Source organism: Lissotriton vulgaris, chromosome 5 (assembly GCF_964263255.1).
Source record: "Lissotriton vulgaris chromosome 5, aLisVul1.2, whole genome shotgun sequence".
Taxonomy (NCBI): Eukaryota; Metazoa; Chordata; class Amphibia; order Caudata; family Salamandridae; genus Lissotriton; species Lissotriton vulgaris.
In genome coordinates, this window is record NC_141693.1 from 1,738,062,032 (window position 1) to 1,738,080,031 (window position 18,000).

Below are 18,000 nucleotides of genomic sequence, written 5' to 3' on the forward strand. Positions count from 1 at the left end.
AAGACCTAATCTCGTTATGCCATATTTTGAGCAAAACGGGGAAAGCAAGTATCAGACCCCGAAATAGAATGACTGACGGTGTGTAAAGGAAGTATCTGGTCACCTATGGCTTCTTTAATATGTGAAGACCTAAACGAGACTGGGAATCGATATGCATGGGGGAACAAAGGCGGCCGGGAAACTGAAAGTACGGCCGGCCACCGGCCAGCCATGAATAATTACGGGAGGAGAAGCCACACAGCACACGCTGGGAGAAGCCCTTTGATGTTCTGTGCGGCCGTGAAAAAATGCAATTAGGAGGGAGGGAGGGAGGCTGATGCGCGTGCTTGTTTGGTCACGTGAACTCAAAGAAAACCGCACGAACGAAACCCTTGGTTTCACGAAGATTTTGAGCACTTGAATTCTCGCTCCACTCAATGCGCTTGCGCGCATTGATAGGTCGCGAGACCTAAAAACTCAGAGACCTGACCGGTTCAACTTGCTCAGCAGCTTTACCACAGAGAGACCAGTGATTGGTCAACAAGTGCTTGGATTTTTAACATTCGTATTGACCTTCTTGAATAATGGAGAAACTAGCTACACCTGTTCTACTTTCAGAAAACAGAAAGGACCAATCCCAACATTAAGGACTCATTTGAAGTGAAGTAGTGTGGCTCACTGGTTAGAGGCGGCAGACCCGAGAGCAGAGGACGGCCCGGACCAGGGTTCGATTCCCGGCGCGGCAGGTTTCTGGATCAGGGTCAGCGGACTCGATAATTCTCTCGCCTCGGTGCCCACTCTGATCAGCGATCACACTCGGCAACTCTGGGCATTAGCTTGCCTCATCTTCACTAACGGCCCCACCAGACCGCCGGGGATGCCTGGTCTCACCCTGGAGATACCCATTAAGGGACCATCTCTCAGGGAAGCCAGGAAGGGTTTCGCAGCGGTCGAAGCGCCTTGGGACCCTACGGGTAAGTAGTGCGCTATATAAATGCCAATACATACATACATTTACATTTAAGAGAACAGTTATTGTCTCCATTATGACTTAAGAAAGATCTCAATAACACATTGGGACATAGTTCATCTGGGGAACCAGAGACCGAGCCTGCTACAATGCAGTAGTTCACACCAAAAACACTGGAAACATTCAAAGTGGAACAACAAATATGAGCATATAGACAAATCATGTGTACTGATGAATAACATTTGACCTTTACTGAACAACATTCTTATTGCATCCTTATGAAGTTTTCAAAATGCTTTGCAACTCTGACTTGCCCCATCCAGCTGCTTTTCAATAATAATTTGCATTACCTTTCTTATTTTCTCTGTTCCATCATCAAAATTTGGGAGCTGAAGAGAAAGAAACAAAAATGGTCATTCACATTCAAGGAAATACATCAACCAACATTCATGAAGGTCTGCAATAAAGTGTAAACAACTTTAGGATGCTAGTTTCATGCAATCAATCCAGTCTCTCACTTGGACATATCGCATCACCTGCAAAATGCTTGGCATTCAGGACACTTTGGAGGCCATCCTTAGTTTTTCAGGTGCCGCCCTTGCGCATTTAACACTGCCAAAAAGTAAATCCTTCATCATATATATATATATATATATATATATATATATACGCACATACATACATATACACACACACATACACACACACACACACAAACACACACATACGATACTAACATTGTTAGGAACAATGAGTCACAGTATCAATCCAAGAAAATACGAGAGTGGTAAATAAACAAACTGCAGAATAGTAGAGACAGCCTCTTTGTTGCATCTGCGGACAAAGGAGTTACATATATGCAAACAAGTTATAGCACTACTCCTATCGTATTAGCAAAGAGAAATAAAAAGTCCAACCCAATGAACCAAAGGGTGCTGCGTCACCAGGGGTATATTCCTCCATTCCAGAAAAGGGACGACAAGATTAGGGAAAGTACAGTGTGGTGGAAGGGGGCAGGGTGGGGGATGGGAGTAATCTATATGGGGTCTCCTCATGTCCACTGAAGGTAAGGAATGCTAGACACGTGCCTAAGAGCTCTGTTTGGGAGAAAGAGTGGTTCAGTCCTCGCCCACCAAGTTTGCATCTGGGATAGAAGCAGGGGATCGTCCTTGCCCATTAGTGGAGCGTCGCGTAGTATCGGATCCCACGCATGAGCAGGTTCTCAACTGCGCTGCCCCCTTAATACATCAAGGTTCAGAACACCACCCAAATTCCACCCATCTGTCCAGTTCCCAATGCCATCCCAGTAGAGCGGGACCCACATGGGATTTCCAAAAAAGAGATATGCAGCCGAGCCAAAAATGAAAGCTAGGTCCGTAAACCTAGATGGGACAGCTCTACTGTGCGAATTGGGAAACAGTCCCAATAGACAGACAGCTGGAGACCTATTAAGGTTGTGGCTCGAAGCAGTATTGACCAGGGCCCCCACAGTGTCCCGCTATAGAGTGAGAATCAGGCAGGCCAACACCACATGGTAAAAGTCGGTGCCGTCCAACTGATACTTGGGACATGCTACCTTGGACCCTGGTAATATTCGGTTGAGTTGTTTAGGAGTTGGGTATAACCTGTGGAGATAATACTTTATCAGTTTAAATTGGGCGTTATGGAAGGTACGCAGAGTATGGCTTAGAATATTAGCGCAGACTTTATCGCACAAGTCTCGGCCCAGGTCTACAGCCCAGCAAGCCCGTAAAGGGGAAAGATTGTGCTTTGTTTGCGAGAGCAGGTGACTATAAAGGAGCATGACTGCCGCGGTCAGTCCTGTTATAGTGCAGCTAGCCTTTAGGCAAGTGTGCTCATTGGGTTCTAACGTTCTAACTCTTCCGCATGCCCGTCTGATAGCAGCCGCCACTGCACCATACAATAGGTCCTGCCCAGTCCCCTGTACGTGGAAGATGAAGTAGCATCAATAAGGGGATGTCACTGGGATAAGGGAGCTTCATCTTGGCGCATTGCAGCTCTCAGGCACACACAAACAGGATGGCAGGCAACGAGACCGGGTTTTTGGTAGTGAGGAGGACGGTCGCCAGACAGGACCGGATAAGAGCAAACCGCTATGCCAGAGTGGCATCCATTTTAGTTGTGCAGCAAGGTAATAGAGCTCCAGGTCTGCCAGGCAAGACCTCCCTCATCTGCGGGGAGGCGCAATTTACCCAAGTCTATACGGCAGTGCATTTTGCATCAGATAAGCTGAGAAAGCAATCTATCAACTTCGCTGAAAATACAGCTGGGAGGCAAACTGGCAGGGTTGCGAAATAAAGGATCAGAGTAAGGAAGATAATTTTTGACAGAGAAATCAGTACCATCACAGAGAGCCAACTAGAATGATATGAACTTATAAAGAAGCGAGCGTTGCCAAAATGTTGTCCTCCATCAGCTCGGATAGTCCTTTATCCCTAGACATTGGAATGTTATCGGTTCTCACCGAGGGTTGTTCCAATTACGGGAGAGGGAGCCATGTGAGCTGGTATATAAACAGAAAAAAAATTACATTTGCCCCAATTGAGTCTCACTCCCAGTTGGAATCCAAACTCAGCCAGTGCAGCAATTTCTCCCTCAATGTCAGCACGCTCCCCCAGAGTACAGTACAGAGGAAGAGGAAGAGGAAGTCTGCATAAAGGGAGATATATAGGAATGAGTCATCCATCTTCAAGCGCTGGTAATGGCTGCTAGTGTGAGGGTGAGCAGCTCTGCTGCCAAGGCTAAGAGAAACAGCAAGAGGGGACATCCTTGACAGGTGCCATTCTCAATGGCATGAGGCAATTGCGGGACTTATGATGCGGACCACAAACTTAGAGAGGTTTTTAAATATTTTTCATGGACTTGATTTATAAGGATACAGTTCTAACATCTTTGTTTTCTAGAGGAGAAGTGTGGCTCAATGATTAAAGCGGCAGTCCCTGATGCAGAGGTCTAGCCCGGGACCAGGGTTCAATTCCCCGCCTCAGCGGGTCTTGGGCTCAAAATTCCACGGACCTGATAATTCTCGCCTCTGTGCCTATTCCAATCATGGAGTCCCACTCTGCAACTCTGGGCAATAGCTTGCTTAATCTCCACAACGGCCCCCACAACGCTAAAGGATGCCTGGCCTCCACCTTGGGGGTGCCCGGGAGTCGACGCCTCACAGGGAAAGCCAGGATGAGTTCCATAGCGGTATTCGTACAAGCGCCTTGAGACCCTTGCGGGTGAGTAGTGCGCAATTAAAGTATCAATTTACATTTACAATTTACATTTACATTTACATATCTTCTCTCGGATAGGTGTCTGGAGGTCGGGTCCACCAGTACAGTCCTTACCGCTCGGAGGAAGGAGAAAGGTCACAGGGAAGTGTTTTAAGATTAAGGTTATTATCCCTTCAGCTCTTTTTTGATTTCAGTGAGGGACCTTCCTCAAACTCAATCCTGTGCAACAATCATCCGGTAAATACGAAAATAAAAATACCCACAAAGAAACTAAAATTGAGAGAGCATGGCTGCTTCTTGCTATCTGGAGATTTCTTTAATGACTTGGACTGTGCTGTATGTTTGGTTTCTTTTCACCACATACACAGGATATCTCACACCATCTTTTAATTTACCAACACCATTGCAGCTCCACCAACATCGTGCATTATATTTATGTAAAAAGATAAGTAATGGATATGTTCTGCCCCTCGCAATGAAGACTGACCTTCAAAAATGAAAAACACAAACAAGTCAAGTCTTTTCAGCACATTTGTGAGGGGAATCGTATGCCAGGCAACAACTGCTCAAAATGCAGTGTGGTGAGATCTCATCTGGCCCCAACCCTCCCAGTGTCTCTCCTTGAGCTTCCCTTTGCCGTGTGAGGAAACAAGTACCTGTGATAGCTGCGCCCCGCCAGGAGCATGGTGGGGTGCAACGACCTGCCAGTGGTCTCTTGGTTTCGCCTCAGCATCCTTGGAGACTTCTGTTGACTCCAACAGCACTCTTTCGTAGCTAGTCTCGGCTGTCCTCCACTCTGGCAATTCTCCCTCGATGCTTCTCTCCATGTCCATCCACTCCAGCACAGATACGGTGCCCTCGAAATCTCCTGCTGCGTGAGCCTCATGCGGGGTCTCAGACTTGTTCTTAAAGGGGCACGGTTCCATTATTTCGCCTGTATACTCCTCCCAATTCCGGTGTGGAAAAACAGAAGGAGGAACTTCCTGTTGTCCTTCTCGATGCTGCCTGACTTTGCTGCTGTAAGTAAAACACAGGCAGTTGAGCGGTTTTGGGCCCCGCACCTGTGACATGCCATCAACTGAATCCTCCTGATTGCCCTCTGTGTCCAGGCCACCCCGACAGCGATGAAAAAAACAGAGCCTGTCCCCACTTTCGCCACCAGGATCGAATAAAGCAGGCATGTCCAATTTAGGGAACCACTACCCAGAACCAAGTTTGCCTATGTGGCATACAGGTAATCCCAGCACAGAGTTCAAGGCCTTTTCAAGGTCTACAGCTATAACAAGGGCTTTCGAGTATAACCTGCACTAACTGGCGAACATTTGCAGTGATCCGGGTTGGGATAAATCCAGATTGCTCTTCATAGATAAGGCCTTGTACATAGGGAAGTAGTCAATCAACTAATATCTTACTCAATATCGTATAACCGACATGGAGGCTGCACAGGGATATGTAGGAGGCGACCAGTTCCCGGGGATTATCATGCTTAAGAAGGGGTACTGCAGATAGACTGGTGGTATGGTTTATAGGGAAAAGGCGCCCTGGGGTATATCCACTGTATGTGTACCTATGTTGTTTATATCTGTACAGTGCTAAAAGTAGGTAGAACCATCCGCCTCCGCAAATTCTGCGGCCTAAGCAGCAACTCTAATATTTACACAATCCCTAGCACATGTAAAAGGTTTTTTCTAAGTACAAATCAAATGACAGTAGTAACTCAGTTTGTCTATACCAAATTACACACACATATATATTGCTCACAAAGATTTTTCACTTTATATTCTCAACGTAGAACTTTAAGTGTGATTTCTTTAGACAGATCGAGAGCCAACACGTGTTTCGTCGCTTTGGTTATATGTACACCCGACTTTTTCAAGGCTAAATAGAAGAATAGATCACAGTTACTATCTTTACTTCTCTCACATGTACAAGGCTCTAAGAGGCAACAAAACGTTCACCATAAAATTCACAGATATTAGACGTGGTGCAATCTGGTTATTCATAATTACACCGCCACATGTGAATCAGCACTCATAACCCACAATACGGTGCAACGTGATATTTTTGTTTTGACCAACTATCCAAATCCAATACAGATTTCTAAATATAAATTTGCTCATAAGATCTCTCCGAATATGTAGTTAGTCACAGAATTTTTATTGTATCTTTACACTTTTTTGTGTGCATCGGACAGTGCCAGGTATCTTCAGCCGTCGTAGCACCTAAAGACTACACAGGCTATGACAGTCAACTCAGAAACTCCAAACTGGCGGCTTCGGCGCTATAATATGTATAAACCGGTACTGGTAGACAGCTAATGGTGGTTCGGGGTCAATATGTTTAAAAACTCTACATTGGAGCAGCTACATGTTTAATGGTGTGCGCCCGCCAGAGTTATATATCTTTACGGTTTAAGCGCCTTCAAAATATATCGCAATTAAGGAATATATACAGTTGGAACGGCGAGTTTGTTATGATCAAGTAAAAAAAAACTCAGTCAGTTATTGAGAAAACCAAAGTGCCTCAGTCTTATCCTTGCTTATTATACTCCAAATTGAGGATTAGATAGTTAGTGTGTGTAAAAACAGGTTTGGTTTTTATTGTGGGCAAGAGCGGAATATGAGCCGTAGAGGTATTACAAGATGGCGTTTGTGGTTACGGGTTTCTTCGTGAGAGGCTGCATGCTCGCGGTCACGGGGGACCGGCAGAGAGGTTAAGACTGCCTTATCTCTCGTACTCGAGGAAGCCGGCGTGGGGGCCATAATACTGACAAAGAAATTTGAGAAGGCAAGGAGATTGGATATGATGGGACAGTTAACAATGTAGGGTATCGATCGAGAAATCGTCAGACAGGAGGTAATATCTCCTGGTATTTCCTTTGGGAAGATTCATATGGTCATATTGAGGATTCTACACAGACCAGACACTGAGGATTTCCTCACGGTTAAATGGTCTATTTATAAACCATTGTTAGAATGTGTAGAAAATACAGGAATGGATATAGTTTTTGTTACCTATTGACTAAATAGGAAGTTACAGTAGTTTGGGTCCGCTGTACATAGTAAATCACGTAAAGGGGTCATGTGGATATGGATACTAATATGGCAAATGAAAATAATATCACTTTTAACTGTTTGGTTGTGGTACACTCTTTTGAGACTAGATATGTGTGGTTTATAATTTTTGGGATTTCCACCAAACCGTGTATTAGAGGGCGACGGATATTAAACGGACCCCTTAGAAACAATTTCCCCACGTTGGAGGAATGTGTGGGTCAGAAGTATCACTGCACACTGAGTAGGTATCAATTTGGGTACATTTATCGCGAGCACATTGTTAATGAGATATTACTTATGAGGGCAGATTATGACTGATTAAACTCCCCCTCCTCCTTTTTATTTCTGTCTTGTACCAAACCTTTACCAAATATCAATGAAGACGACTAAGGTTCGTATAGTTGAGATGTTTTTCACTGATGGGTGGAAGAGCACTCACAAATCGGTTGTGTGGTTGTTGTTGGGCTAAATTTATTGGTGCGATAAGCATGGTTAATAGTCACATCGTAGATTACTTTCAATACACAACACATTCTTGATAGAAAGAGACTATATTTCAATGTTAATCGCCTGATGTTGTTGTTTTTTTTTGGAAAGAAGGTTTTATGTGGTGTGATAAACCATGCCAATTAGTACAAGGATCGATGGTCGAAACAAAAATGTCACGTTGCATCGTATTTTGGGTTTTAGGAGTGCTGATTCACGTGTGGCGGTGTAATTATGAATAACCAGATTGTACCAGGTGCACTTAACTAGAACACTCTAAGGAAATGTACTTCTAATATCTGTGAATTTTATGGTGAAGGTTTTATTGTCTCTTAGAGCCTTATACATGTGAGAGAAGTAAAGATAGTAACTGTGATCTATCATTCTGTATAGCCTTGAAAAAGTAGGGTGCACATGTAACCAAAGCGACGAAACACTTGTTGGCTCTTGATCGGTCCAAAGAAATCACACTTGGGAAAGTTCTATGTTGAGAATAAAAGGTGAAGAATCTTTGTGACCAATACATATATGTGTGTAATTTGGTGTTGACAAAAGGAGTTACTACTGTGATTTGAATGTACTTCGAAACGAGTGGTGTGCCTGCGCCACTGCGAGCATATGTGTTGAATTATCGCTGCTGTCAAGCCGCGATAATTCAAAACATATGGCCTCGGGTGCGTGGAACAGACACCAATAGGCCATGGGCGGAGCTACGCGACCGCCCATGGCCTATTGCGTGTTCTGTTAAAAAACAGAACGCACGTGAAGGCCAATGAAAATGGACCTTGGAAATAACATGCACGAACTGCGTGGAATTCCCAGGTCCATTTTCAAATTCCTGGGAAAAGGGCTCTTGCTGCGCAACACTGCATGCGCAGTATACGGCAGGCCCGAGCCCTAAAAACCTTTTACATGTGCTAGGGATTGTGTAAATGCTTAAGAAGCTGTACCAACAGAGCATCGCAAGCCGGTAGTCTTAGCTGTATTAATCAGCTTAGTTAGTATAAGGGCATGGGAATCAATGTACATAGAGTAGAATCCTATGGGCAGTCCGTCCGTGCCAGAGACTTAATAGCCGTCCTTACCTTTTGCACAAGGATTTCTAGCCCTAGCTGGGCCACATCTGCAGCAGAGATTCTGTGCATCTCTGCCAACACAATAGTCATGCATATGCTGGAGGTGGAGCTCCTCTCTACAGGCATAATATTCTGCAAAAACCCCATTGATTTCAGACTGGGTGCATAACATCCTGTTGTCGGGCATGCGTAATTGGAGAGTTTGTAAAGTACGTCAATCAGGCCTAGCTAACCAAGCTAGGAGTTTCCCTGCCTTGCCGCATTAGTCATGAACTCTGGTGGTCAGGCCTCCAAAAATCATACACTTGTTACCAGACCTGCCAGCAGTGCTTAATTTGAGCCAATTGTTTCCAGTGCTTGGCACCAGCACTTAACTGTCAACACCGAAACGCATGACATGGTGGCGCTCTTAGCCCAACTGAGTGATTAACACAACAACAGTTGTTTAATAATTGTATGTAGATTAAAAATGACTAATGCCTGTCACCCAGAGCTATAAAAATAGCTAAGGTAGCAGGTATAGAGTCATTTGTAATGTATATAAAATTCTGAATTGTCATTAGTAACGCAATGGGTGATGCAAGCTGTTGGAGTACACTGACAAGTGCCCTGGTACTTATTGCTTTACAAATTAAGTACTGCCTGCAGTGCTAGTAACTTGAATAATCTACTCTACTCGACTATAATGTAAGTGACGCAATAAACTGGTTTCATTATGTCATTCGAGGCAAATATTTTATTTAGCAGCAGCACCTTTTTCATCATTATCACATATAAGAGCACCTTCCAATATGTGAGCTCAGCATTCCTGCTATATAAAAAATCTATTTGGTTTGATTTAATAGACTAAATGTTGGCTCCATGCATAATAAGAATCGACACATGACCCTTGACATGCCTGGTATTTCACTAATACCATTGCCATCAGGGCAAAGGCAACAGTGTTTCTCGATTCATCTTTAAAACTCACTTTTAATAAATAGGCTACTAAAGGTGATAGTGCACTGTCATTTACAGAAAGGACATTTTCCATTGAAACGACCACAACATTTCCCACTAACAAGCAGTTTCACTTCTAAAACTATATAGTGTATAATCAGTTAAAATTAGGTTTTAGGAAACATTTATAATTTACACATCACCAAGTAAAGCGTTCGGATTGGTTTTCATCGTATGAAAATATTTTTTTCATTACACATAAATACAAAATAAGTGCTTTCATACAGAAATGTATTTTTAAATGTATGTACAGTTCGTTTTTATGACATCCTACAGCCTTTTATTTCACACTTTTTGTACAGCAACCAAATCCTCGAACTTTGCAGTCAGAGAAAGAAAAGTAATTGTAGATGTAAACTGACTTTGGACCTCTGCCTCTGAACACAAAATAAACGTGAAAAGATAAAGGAAAATGCTACTTACCAGTATGCATCTGTTCTTGGCACATAAAGCTGTTGATCTGCATACTTTTGCATAAATCGCCATCTGGTGTTGGGCTCGGATGTTAGCACTTGTTATTGTAGAAGTCTTTGTAGTCCCGAGACAGGTGACTCCTCCTTTGGCTAGTAGCGCCCAAGGGCATGGTCTCCATCTCCAGATTGTTTTGGCCATAAAGGTTGATGATGGAGTTAGTTAGAACTAGAAAAGATGTCCATGTGTAATGTATCTAAGTAAGATAGTACTGCAACACATATAGGTGTCCGGGGAGGCAGGTGGGCGCATGCGGATCTACAGTCCTACATGCCAAGAACAGATGCATACTGGTAAGTAGCATTCTACGTTCGAGGCATATGAGCTGTTGATCGCATACTTTTGCATAGACTATAGAGCAGTTACCCTGTTAGCGTTGACTACCTGAATGTGTTGCAGAAGTTTGAAAAAGTGTTCTTAGCCTGGCCCACACTAGCTTGTTCTTTTGCCTGCACATCTACACAGTAGTGTTTTGTGAAAGTGTGCGGTGTAGACCATGTTGCGGCTCTGCAGACGTCATCCATGGGGATGTTTCCTAAGAATGCCATGGATGCCCCTAGATAGCGTGTGGAATGCACTCTAGGGCGAATGGATAATGGACGCTTTGCTTTTTGGTAGCATATTTTAATGCATTTAACGATCCACCTGGCAATTCCAGCTTTTGATATAGAATTGCCCTTAAGTGGTGGTGAGAAAGCTACGAAAAGTTGTTTAGTTTTCCTGAAACTTTTTGTCCTTCCAATGTAGTAAAGAATAGCTTTCTTTGACATCACGTTCAGCTACTTAGTCTGGTTGAGGAAAAAATACTGGGAGCTCAACAGACTGGTTAAGGTGGAAAGCAGAAACTTCTTTAGGTAAGAATTTAGGGTTTGTCCTAAGAACCACTTTGTTGTGATGTATTTGCAAAAATGGTTCATGTATGGTTAATCAATCAAAAGGAGCCCTAGGGGGAAAGCAGGGGAAAGGCCGCCCACCACTCAATAAAAAGGGCCTCACACTAATTCTTATTGACACTGCTGGCAGAGTTATATGGCAAATTATACTGCTGCCCCTTAATGTGTTCATGAACACTTTTCTGTTAGGTCATGGTGTGTTTTTATTTTGTGATAAAATGTCGCACCCTGGTCTGGTCCCACTCTAAAAATGTCAAATAAAGTGAGCAAAGAGAGATTACCTCACGGTAGCGACACCCGAGGGGGTTCCTGGCACAGGGATCACAGGACCTAAAGGTCCTGTGAACCAACAAAAAGTAAAGATTGGAGAGACAGAACACTAAATCTGCCCTGACGAAGTTGCTGAAATTTGTAGCAATAAAACATGTCGGCATTTAGTAAAAGTATATGGTATATTAGCAACCATTTTTAAATTGGGAAGTCTTGCAGCCTCAGAATAAAGTTGCAAAGCCAGCAAGCCTTACATCATTTTACTAGTGATAACCAATTATTTTGGGGCATTACAGGGGTTCTAGGTGTATACATTTTCACTTTATTTTGGATTAGGAGACATATAGATTCAGTTCACTACTATTACACTACACTAGTATTAGTTAAGGGTATCACTTTATTTTAGGTTTTTTCTGTTCTTTACTCACAACAAAGAGAGTGGCCGATGATGAGAAGTGGGTAAACTGGTAATTGCTTGCCAGGAACCCCCTCTGGTGTCGCTACAGTGAGGTACTCTCTCTTTGTTCACTTTATTTGACATTTTAAGAGTGGGACCAGACCTGGGTGCGACATTTTATTACAAAATAAAAACACACCATGACCTAACAGAATAGTGTTAATGAACACATTAAGAGGCAGCAGTATAATTTGCCATATAACTGCCAGCAGTGTCAATAAGAATTGGTGTGAGGTGGGTGAGGCCCTTTTTGTTGAATCATGTATGGTTAATGCCTGGAGTTCACTTACTCTTCTGAAAGCTACTTTCCATGTGAGGAACTGTAACTCACATTTATGTAAAAGTTCAAATGGGGGGCCCATGAGCCTAGTAGGGACCATGTTTAGATTCCATACTGGAGAGGATGGAACTCTTGGAGAAAGTATCCTTTTAAGGCCTTCCATGAATGCTATGATGGGAGGTACTCTAAACAATGACAAGTGTTGTCTGTTTTGTACGTAAGCTGCTATAGCAGCAAGATGTAATCGTATGGATGTGTATGCCAGATTACATCTTTGTAGATGCAGGAGATAACCGATAATAATTTTAGTTGAAGCATCTAATGGATTGATTGTGTTGTTATTGCAGTAAATAACAAATCTTTTCCATTTAGCTTCATAGCATGCCCTAGCGGTAGGACGTTGAGCTTCTTTAATGACGTTCATACAGTCTGGATGGAGATTGAAGTAACCAAACTCTAAGACTTCAGGAGCCAGATCGCTAGGTTCAGTTGAGCTGGTTCTGGTAGTCTTAGCTCTCCATGGTTCTGTGTGAGAAGCTTTGGGGAAAGGTGCAGCTTCTGGTGTGGAACTACTGAGAGTTCCATCAGTATCGTGAACCATGGTTGTCGGGCCAATGTTAGAGCAACCAGGATCATTGTGAGAGACTGTTTGAGCTTGCGCACCAGTAACGGAATGTGCGGGAGAGGCGGAAAAGCGTACGCAAATCTGCCGGACCATTTCATCCATATCGCATTGCCTTTGGACAATGGGTGTGGATATGTGGAGTCTAAGTGTGGCAAACAGATCTAGGTCGTAGTGGCCCCACATTTGAAAAAACGGATGAAGAACTTGCGGATGAATTTCCCATTCATGAAAGTGCTGTTAACAACTGAGCAGATCCGCAATTTGATTGTGTATCCCAGGTAGATGCTCTGATAAGAGTTATATCTTTTTAGGAATGGCTTATCTCCAAATGCTTTGTGCTAAGCGTGAAAGCTGCAGAGTGTGTGTGTGTGTGTCCCCTCCTGCTTTGTATATAGTACATTGCCGACATGTTGTCCGCCCAGACGAGGACAGTTTTGAATAGGAGATGTTTCTGAAATGACTTTAGGGTGAGAAATATGGCTAGTAACTCCAGGCGATTGATGTGGAAGAGTTTTTGTTGAGGGGTCCACATACCTTGAATGGTGTGGTTTAAGAGATAAGCTCCCCAGCCTGTGAGCGATGCTTTCGCTGTTAGCACTATTTGTGGAACAGGTTCTGAGAACGGCTGCTCTTTGGAAAGGTTTTTTTGTGTGCTCCACCATCGTAGAGAGTGATCGGTGAGGCTGCCCACCAACACCAGATCTATAAGTGGACCTTGAGCTTGGTTCCACTGCTGTGCTAGACATTCTTGTAACAGGTGCATTTGGAGTCTTGCATAGGAGAGAATTAAGATGCCAGAGGCCATCATCCCTATTAGCTGCATGAACACTCTAGCAGGTTGTGAGGGCTTGCACACTGTCTATCCTGGCTGGATTGGGGTATGCAAAGGCTTTGGAAGGATTTATTGTTGCACCTAGATACTGTTGGGTGTGAGATGGTTGGAGATGCGACCGGTGATGTTTCTTGTGAATTCTAAGTTGTGCAGCAGCTGGATTGTGTCGTGTGTTTATTGTACACAACTCCTGCGTGACTTGGCTTTTATGAGACAGTCGTCCAGGTAAGGAAACACATGAATGTGTTGTCTTCTTAAGTGGGCTGCTACTACGGCAAGACATTTTGTGAAGACTCTGTGTGGTGTTGTGACCCTGAAAGGAAGGACTGTGAACTGGTAATGTTGTCCGTCCACTACGAACCGTAGGTATATCCAGTGAGCAGGGTGAATAGGAATATGGAAGTAGGCCTCCTTGTTGTAGCGTGACCATGTGGAAGTGGTCGGATTGTATGTACAGTTTTAACGATCTGAGGTCTAATATTGGCCTGAGAGTGCCGTCTTTTTTGGGAATTAGGAAATAAAGGGAGTAAACCCCTGTATCTTGCTGGTGTAGGGAAACCAGTTCTATTGCATGTTTTTGCAAGAGAGAGAAAACCTCCAGCTTGAGGAGCATTAGATGTTCTGTGGACATTGGACATTGTATGGGAGGTATGTGGGGAGGGGAGAAGGGGGATAAGTAAGTTCCAGGCATGTCTGTGTAGTAATACACTTTTATTAATTGTGCGAGATGCTGTATCTGCTGCATCCAGGGCAAATTTAATTCAGGTATTAGTAATTCATTTTTCCTCTTGTATAAGATCATTTGCCTTGGTCTTACATTGGTCTGGAAGATGCCGCATGAGCTTTTCAAGCTCATCGTAGTGAGCCCTGTCATACCTTGCTAGTTAGGCTTGTGAGTTGGCGATACGCCAGAAGTTTGTCACCTGGGACGCAACTCTTACCTGATGCGCCTAGTAGTTTAGACTCTTTGTCTGGCGGATGTGCATCACCTGTGGTTTGGGAATTTGCCTGTTTACAGGCATTTGCCACTACCAATGAGTCCGGAGGAAGTTGACCTTTAATTTAAGCTGGATCGCTTGGAGTTAGTTTGTATTTGTTCTCAATTTTAGTATTGAGTACCCTAGCTCTGACAAGGTCTTTAAAAACTTCAGGGGCATGTTTAATCATCCCTTTGAGGCTGTGAGAATGTCTCAAATAAAAAATCATCTTCCAGGGGGTCTGAATGGAGTTGAACCCCATGGTATTGTGCAGCTCTATTAGTAGTGCAAACCTTACGTTGTCATCTTGAGGGGATGGCCTGGAGGGGTATATATCTGGCTCAGGTATATCTGGGACATTATAATCTTCCCAAGAGTCATGAGGTGGAATACTGTGGGTGTCATCATCAGTATCATGATGTGGTGGGTCTATGTCTTCATCCCCACCCCCAAAATCCTCATCATCTTGTGTTGAAGGTGATCTAGGAGGTACTAGAGAGTGTGCTGGAGAAAGTAGAATGGCTGGAAAGCTTTGGAGGTGGAGAAAAAGGCATCATGGGTGAGGTGGCCGAGTCTTTTTCTTTGAGGGTATCTCGGGTGTTTCTGAGGTGTCCAATTTCCTCTTTTTAGGTAGTATAGAGGTGACTTGTCCGGTAATGGGGTCATTATGGAGTGTCTTTTGCTTAGGATCCAGTGGATCTGGATGGAAAAGTTCCTTGGATCCACTGAAATTTTTCTGCGTCGAGGACCTGGGCTCAGAGTGGTGTTTTGGCCTATCTTTCTTAGGTTTAGGTGGTGTTTTCGACTCCTAAGATTTCGGGTGTTTATTCGGATCCGAAGTTTTGAATGGAATCTGGTTTGGTGCCGAAGGTTCTGGTACCATGGATTGTGGTTTCGGTGCCGAAGAGTCTGGAGTCTATGGTACCTTGGGCTTGTGTTTGGGTGCCGAAGACGGTTTTTCGGCACCGTCATGTGGCTGGCTCGATCCCAAGCTGCCTGAAGGCTTAGTGGACATCCGAGGCAGGGCTTCTGAAGCATTATCACGGTGTCGACCCAGACCAGAAGGTGATTGTTCCCGGAGCCTTGTGAGTTTTTCGGGGCGGAGGAGACACGACGAACGTTCGTACTCGCGGTTCGTCGACCTGGAATAACAGACTGGTCTTCCGAGTCCGATTCGTCGGCTTCGGAGACGCTGGCTTGTTCATCTCCCTTCTCCGGTTCCAGATCGTTGGGGCCTGCCTTGAAGATGTTGTCCGGCACCAAGAAAGTTGATCTAGACATTTTGTGACGTCAAGCCCGGAGATCATGTATAGTCTTCCTGGACCTGAAAGAATCAAAAGTCTGGCAGTGTCGACTCTTGTGTTCTGGAGAGGTACAAAGGTTGCAGACCTCGTGGAGTTCTGTGTGTGGGAATTTAGCCCCACACTTGAATTTTTTAAAATGGAGTCCTTTCCAAGTGCTGGTTGATGGCGCCGATCGGCCTACGGCCCACGTCGACGACTGTACTCGAAAATCTCTTTGGAAACTGGATACACGTCGAGAGAATGCGATCAAAACAATACCGTCAAGCGGTGAGTTTTGGCCATCTAAGGGGAATCGAAACAACACAAACTCTGATCGCAGCAAATCAAATCCGAACCTGATGGCGGAAAAAAAACAATCTGGAGATGGAGTCGATGGCCATGCGACCTACTAACTAAAGGAGGAGTCACCTATCTTGTAACTAAAAAGAATTCTAAAATAAAGTAAAAACATCCGAGCCCAACACCAGATGGCGATCTATGCAAAAGTATGCGATCTACAGCTCAGTTGCCTAGAACAACAAGATTCAAGTTCTGTAATGCTACTTCACTTTGTGAGTGAACAGAACACCTGTTTGTCAGCTCGCCAAAGGGGCGAGTACACCCTAAATATAGCTTGCCCAAAATCTGACTCTCAATAGCGAGTGGACGAGTTGATTTGTCGAGGTCTGGGAGGTGTACGTTTTATAGTCACAAGTACGGAGGCACTCAATTAGCTCCAGGAGATTTTTTCCTCTGTGTGAAAGAAGTCTGGCCGGGCCACCAACAAGGGGCAGTTCCAAGAGCCTTGTGTTGCTTGATCTCCGCATGTAGTTAAGCGCAAATTCCCATTGTGTTGGCCCTGGAATAGCCCCTAATAACCACTTTGAACACCTCCTAGTCAGCAAGAGGTGAGAAGCAGTTTTATGAATGGGGGAGGTGCAGAGAGGAGGGAGTGGTCTGTCGATTGTAGCATCAGCTATACAACAGAAGTCCCCCCCTACTAGAAGGAGAAAGTGCATGACCTTACTGATATGCAATGTTACGGAGGACAATAACGTGGGTTCAGCTGTGTTCAGGGCATATACGTTGATGAAAGCAATATCGTTCCCATCCAGTTTGCCCTCAAAAGCATGGAGACCCTCCAGGTCTATAATATGCACTTGAGGAAGAAATGAGATCCTGGGGAACACCCATATCCCCCTTTTAGCAAAAGAAGAGTAAGTAGTGCCACAAATCTTTCCCTTCCAGCGCTTTTGCAACACAAGGCTTTCTGACTGCATGAGGTGGGTCCCCTGGGGGAATGCCACCTGTATCCCTTGCCTCTTAAGATACATTTGAACTCTGTAATGCTTTATCGGGGAGTTGAGCCCCCGAACATTCCAAGTGAGACCTTAAAAGGTAGCGGTTATTCTGGTCATGCGGAGGGAAACAGTTTGGCGAAAAGAGGGCCACCTACCCTGCTCAACCTGCCCAGCATTCACCAAATACAATGGAAGCAATGACAAGCATCCCAGTAACAGAAGAAACAAGACCATCCAAGAGGGATACAACAACAAAACTCCCCAACAACTCCTCCCCAAGGCCAGTTGCTCTGCAGCGCTCAGTCTAAACTACATGGACACAGGACTAATTCCCACCGCTGGTGGGGCCACTATAGACAGATTACACCAAGCAATTAAGTAGGGAAGAGTGAGACCCCAGGGACACCCAACAAGCGGTACAGTTTCACCAAAGTAGTATTCGGCAGTCTAGGGTCAAAATAAACCACTTGAGGAATACAAGTGCTGATAGTCTATGCCCTTGGCGGGCCATCCTGGGTAGGAGAGTTAATAGAGCAAGGCAGAACTCTGATAATATCAGCAGCAGTGCCCAGCATGATGACAGATTGTGCAACACTGGAACCAGGGCCACTCTTTGATCCAGAAGTGGAGGCCTCCAGCCTCTTGAGGGGGTGCCGGTGTCGGATAGAGAGGAGTAACAGAGGCCCCTAGAGGGGCCTACAAAGAAAATTCCAGAGGTTCCCCACTCAAATGCAGACGGCCCCCAGTGTCACTGTAGCAGATGGACCAAGTGCAGAGAGAAATGATGAGAGAACACTCCTCCC

General features: G+C 44.5%; 1 protein-coding gene across 9 annotated transcripts in view; it reads right to left on the bottom strand.

Annotated features, from left to right (window-relative positions):
• KAT7 (lysine acetyltransferase 7) overlaps positions 1-18,000 on the bottom strand; it is a 707,790-nt gene that overhangs the window by 590,211 nt on the left and 99,579 nt on the right. For 5 of the 9 annotated variants that reach the window (XM_086923974.1, XM_086923971.1, XM_086923970.1 and 2 more), the window contains exons 2-3: positions 4,848-5,208; positions 1,300-1,338 (exon numbers count right to left, since the gene is read on the bottom strand). In XM_086923974.1, coding sequence (XP_086780100.1) covers positions 1,300-1,338; positions 4,848-5,117 — 309 coding nt within the window. In that variant the 5' untranslated portion in view covers positions 5,118-5,208. The remainder of the gene's footprint in view (positions 1-1,299; positions 1,339-4,847; positions 5,209-18,000) is intronic. The other 4 variants (XM_086923976.1, XM_086923975.1, XM_086923978.1 and 1 more) reach the window with 1 other exon arrangement.